General features: G+C 36.8%; 1 protein-coding gene and 1 long non-coding RNA gene across 2 annotated transcripts in view; both read left to right on the forward strand.

The window, feature by feature from the left end:
- LOC109215137 overlaps window positions 1-2192 on the forward strand; it is a 5747-nt gene extending 3555 nt beyond the window's left edge. The window contains exon 2 of the long non-coding RNA XR_002066315.1: window positions 1843-2192. This is a non-coding gene — a long non-coding RNA (uncharacterized LOC109215137). The remainder of the gene's footprint in view (window positions 1-1842) is intronic.
- A 314-nt stretch (window positions 2193-2506) lies between these two features.
- On the forward strand, window positions 2507-4097 carry LOC109215135 (uncharacterized protein PFL1235c-like). The gene is made up of 3 exons (XM_019379158.1): window positions 2507-2645; window positions 2745-3226; window positions 3876-4097. Exons 1-3 carry the CDS (start codon window positions 2507-2509, stop codon window positions 4095-4097), a joined length of 843 nt encoding a protein of 280 aa, XP_019234703.1.
- Window positions 4098-4495: the final 398 nt, after the last annotated feature.

The raw sequence follows: 4495 nt of genomic DNA on the forward strand, positions 1-4495 counted from the left end.
TGGGGGGGGGGGAGAACTACCCCTTAGGAATTGAATAAATTGTGCTATCTTGTTATGTAAAAGCCGTGTACGCAAGGTGACGAATGGATACACGGTCTATATGTGGTATTTGACCAGTTTAGATTGTCAAGCGTCTTTTCATGCCTTTAATTGAATTGTCATAACATGTGATATCTCGTTGTTGGTCTACTTTTACGTGCTATATTTAACGCTGTTAGCACCTGCTGTACTTCTTACTCGTTTTTGGCCCTTATATGCCTTAGTTGAAGTTATTGCCTTACTTATTGTCTTGTTACCTCTTAATTGTTGTGTTTCTTCTATGATCTTTTGCTTATCTGCTACATGTCCTAATTGTTGTGATTGCATACTTAGTTATCACGTACCTTACTTGTCTTGTCATTTTTGTAAAGTTTGTTGTATCCTTTCGGTTTTATGTGGTTTCTTTGGTGTCGTGTACTGAAACCCTTGATTGTATAAATTCTTGTAAATGGAGAATTGTTGTTGTTGATTTAGATTACTGTACGGGGAATCGGGTTGCACGCCGCAATAGGTGAAATAAGGGAGGTGGTGAAATAAGGGAGGATATTTATATTATGATATTGTTATGGTACGGTGGGATCTGGTTGCACGCCGCAACAGGTGAAATAATAGTGTACTATTATGGCGAAATAAGGGCGATTTATGATATTGATATTATACGGTGGGATCGGGTTGCGCGCCACAGCATACTTTGTTTATTGTCATGATATTGATATTGTACGGTGGGATTAGGCTGCACGCCGTAACATGTAAAATAAGGGTGAGTCGATAGGATGGAATAAGGGCGAATTGTGATATTGATATTATATGGTGGGATCGGGTTGTGCACCACTACATATTTTGTGTTTTGTATTCCCCATTTTATCGTTTTGGCTTCGGTTCTTTCGTACGAGACTATGAGAATTTTTACTTCAAGTTTTTTACCGTTTTTCGAGGATTGAGTTATTGTCATTGACTTATTGCCTTGCCGTCATTTCCTGAGTTCTTTTCCTAATACTATTATTCTGGTGAATTGTTTACTATGTTGAGTCATTACCTCCTGTCTTGGTGAGTTGCTAGTAATATAATGATTTTGAATAAATGAATTAATATTATGCTACCTTGTGTGACTTTTAAGTTAAAACGTTTTATTCGGAACTTGCTATCTCTAATAGCTGTAATATTTTACTTCAATTGATTTCTCAACATAATCTCTTATCCTGTCTGATGTTTTTATTTTACTTAAAAAGGGATTGTTATTAGGTTTTAATTTAATAAATTCTATATTAAATTCGATAGCTTATTCGATGCTGTATTTTATTTGAAAATAATATTTTTCTTCACCCAAATGACTTCTAAAACAAACTCATCTTTCTCATTGATTTTCTACTTGGTCTAGAAACTGTAATTTTACTTTATGATATATAAATAAAATCTCTTGAACATCCTAATTAGCATTTGATACGGATATTATGTACCGAGTAGCACGTGGATTTTATCGTACGAAGTGAGATGGAAAGATGTGGGCACAAGGTGCCATGCGTGTTAAAGGTCTGGAAGTTGTGATTTATAATATGAAATTACGAGAAGTGGGATTGTTGGAATTGTGTACTATAAATGATTTGATTGGTTGAATTGACATCATTTTCCCTACTCGAGCACATTTATACTTCATCCGTACCCCAACTATGTTGCTTAATAAGTTGGTTTTTTCTCGTTGTTATTCGTGTCTCCCTTATCGTTACTGTAGTTTGTAATTTGATTTTTGTTTGCTGCATTATTTTGATATTCCTTCCTTGTTGCTTTATGTCATATCCTGCACAGGTTTACATGTTCGGTGGGTGTCTTGACCTGGCCTCGTCACTACTCTACCGAGGTTAGGCTTGATACTTACTGGGTACTACTATGGTGTACACATGCTATGCTTCTGCACATTTTTTTGTGCAGAACCAGATACTTCGGATCGAGTTGGTTTTGAGACTTATGCTTTGTGGCTGGAGACTTCAAGGTACACCTGCGGAGCGTTCGCAGGCTCCGAAGTCACCCTCTATTGTATTTATTTCCATTGTTTCCTTCTATTCCGGAACAGTGATGTATTCAATATGTCTAATTACTTCTAGAAGGGCTTATGACTTGTACTACCGGTTTTGGGATACCGTATCATGTTGAGACTATTGGTTTATTTAGTAATTTCTGTTTTATGATTAAAATATATTTAGTAAGACCTGTTATCATTTTGGCATGTGTTAGGCTTACCTAGTTTTAGAGACTAGGTGCCATCACGACTCATTCAAAGGAATTTTGGGTCGTTACACCATAGAAGAAAGGGCAAGTGAGCAGTCTGTTGAAAATAAAGAGAAGATGTAGGAGCATAATCAGGAAGGAGAACAAACCATCAAGAATAGAACCAATTCTAAAAAGAAAAAGTACAAGAAGAAAAACATGCCCCGGAAAAAGAGTATAGTGTTATTTATACTAGCTATAACACATGGCCAGAGCAAAGTTAACAAAGAAATCAACAAGAAAATCAGGCAGCAACACACACATAGAAAAGATAGTAGATGAAATATTGGGTAGTGAGGCAGATTCACAACAGAAAGTTATGAAGGATATAGATGTTCAAACAGGCAAGTCCATGGAAGAACACTCGGCAAACCAGTCTTCTACTAAGGATCACACAGCAGATCAATCTTAAGAGGTTGTTGAAAGCAACAATACTGATATAGACAATGAAAGACACATAATTCCAGAAGAGAAAACCAAGAGTTCAGAAAATAAGGAGTATGAAAGTGAACAGGACGAAATGAATGATAGAAGAGATCAGGATGCCTACGATAGCCACAAGACAGGGAGAAAGGAACACAACAGTCATCAATATCCTTCCAGCAGAATAGACACAGAAATAAGAAACCAACCTCTTATCAAATTGGTGTTAGAACTATTTGGGGATGACCAAAACAAAGAGGTCACTAACAACCAGGAGGATGGAATTGAGCAACAAGAAGCTGACTCAATTTCTTCAAATATCAATGAAGACAAGCAAAGAGGTAGCTTCGAGAAGTCGCAAGAGAAAGTGAGAACAGAGGAAAATTCATGTCCAGAAGATGGGAAAGAAAAAAACAGACAAAAAAGGACAGGGAAAAAATCCAAAACAAAAGACACTCCTTCCCAAAGAGGGAAGGAACAAAAACAGGGTACTCAGAATCAAGTTTCCAAAGATTAGTGCCATATTATGAAATATAAGAGGTGTTAGGTCTAAAAAGGCCATACATCATTTGAAAAACGTAATTAACATAAACAACTGCGATTTTGTACCTATCTTTGAGCCTTTCTTAAATCCATTAAAATTGAGGGTTACAAGAGGTTTTTGGATTTTCAACACTGTTTGGCTATTATCAGTGGGCAAATCTAGTGCTTTTGGAATTATCAAGCAGATCTAATTGCCAATGAAGATTAACAAGTTACTCTTTGTTTCAAAGGAAACAGTATAAGTGATGACAATTATGTCATGGTAGTGTATGCTAAGTGCAGTGCTACAGAAAGAAAATCTCTATGGGAAGGTTTAGAGAACATCACTAATATTATCAATGGGCCTTGGTGTATGGGTGGTGACTTTAATGTTATTATGGAGTCGTAAAGAAGTTGGGAGGTAGTCCTTATAGAGATTACAAAAGCTTTGACTTTGTTACCACCATGGAAACATGTGAACTTTTGGATATTGGCTATGTGGGACCTAAACATACTTGGTGCAACAATAGACATCCAAGTAAGAGGTTATTAAGTATTTCAGGTTCCTCAATTTTTAGGTACAACAACCTGGCTTTATGGAAGTAGTTCAAGAATCATGGAGCACTTAGGTAGAAGAAAATGCTATGTGGAGATTAAAGACTAAGTTGCAAACACTGGCCAGAAGTCTCAGTCAGTGGTCTAGAGAAAACATTGGCGACATATACGAGCAGTTCAATAACTGGGAAGTCAAAGTACAACAACTTGAAGAGTTGGACCTTCAACATAACTCGGAGAATTGCAGGGAAGAGCTTAACAAAGCTCATGTGGAATATGTTAAATGGCTGGGTTAACAGAAAAATATTCTAAGGCAAAAATCCAAAGCTAAATGGTTTCAAGAAGGTGACTACAACAGCAACTACTTTCACAGTGTCCTCGGAGATAGGAGAAGAAGACTCCACATCCATAGAATCAAAAATTGTAGAGACAAATAGGTGTAAAGGGATGACAAGATTGCCAAGGCAGTTGTGAAGCATTTTGAGAAACTTTTCAATCTTCAAGTTCCTACAATGAATAACTAGATCCTGAACTGCATTCCTAATGTCATCTCTACTGAAGAGAATGATTATCTGACAGCCATTTCAGAAATCAATGAGATTAGGGAGGCAGTCTTCAACCTCAGTCAACATAGTACAACGGGTCCAGATGGTTTTAATGGGACTTTTTTCCAGACTTGTTGGGAAATTATTAA

This window comes from Nicotiana attenuata, unplaced genomic scaffold (assembly GCF_001879085.1).
Source record: "Nicotiana attenuata strain UT unplaced genomic scaffold, NIATTr2, whole genome shotgun sequence".
Lineage (NCBI taxonomy): Eukaryota > Viridiplantae > Streptophyta > Magnoliopsida > Solanales > Solanaceae > Nicotiana > Nicotiana attenuata.

Excerpts from the sequence above, each read along its gene's own strand:
- LOC109215135 (XM_019379158.1), top strand. The coding sequence starts at position 2,507 with ATGGCCAGAGCAAAGTTAACAAAGAAATCAACAAGAAAATCAGGCAGC. Across the intron at positions 2,646-2,744 it reads GGATATAGATGTTCAAACAG|ACAATGAAAGACACATAATT; the intron begins GCAAGTCCATGG and ends ATACTGATATAG. Across the intron at positions 3,227-3,875 it reads AACAGGGTACTCAGAATCAA|GTAGAAGAAAATGCTATGTG; the intron begins GTTTCCAAAGAT and ends TGGAGCACTTAG.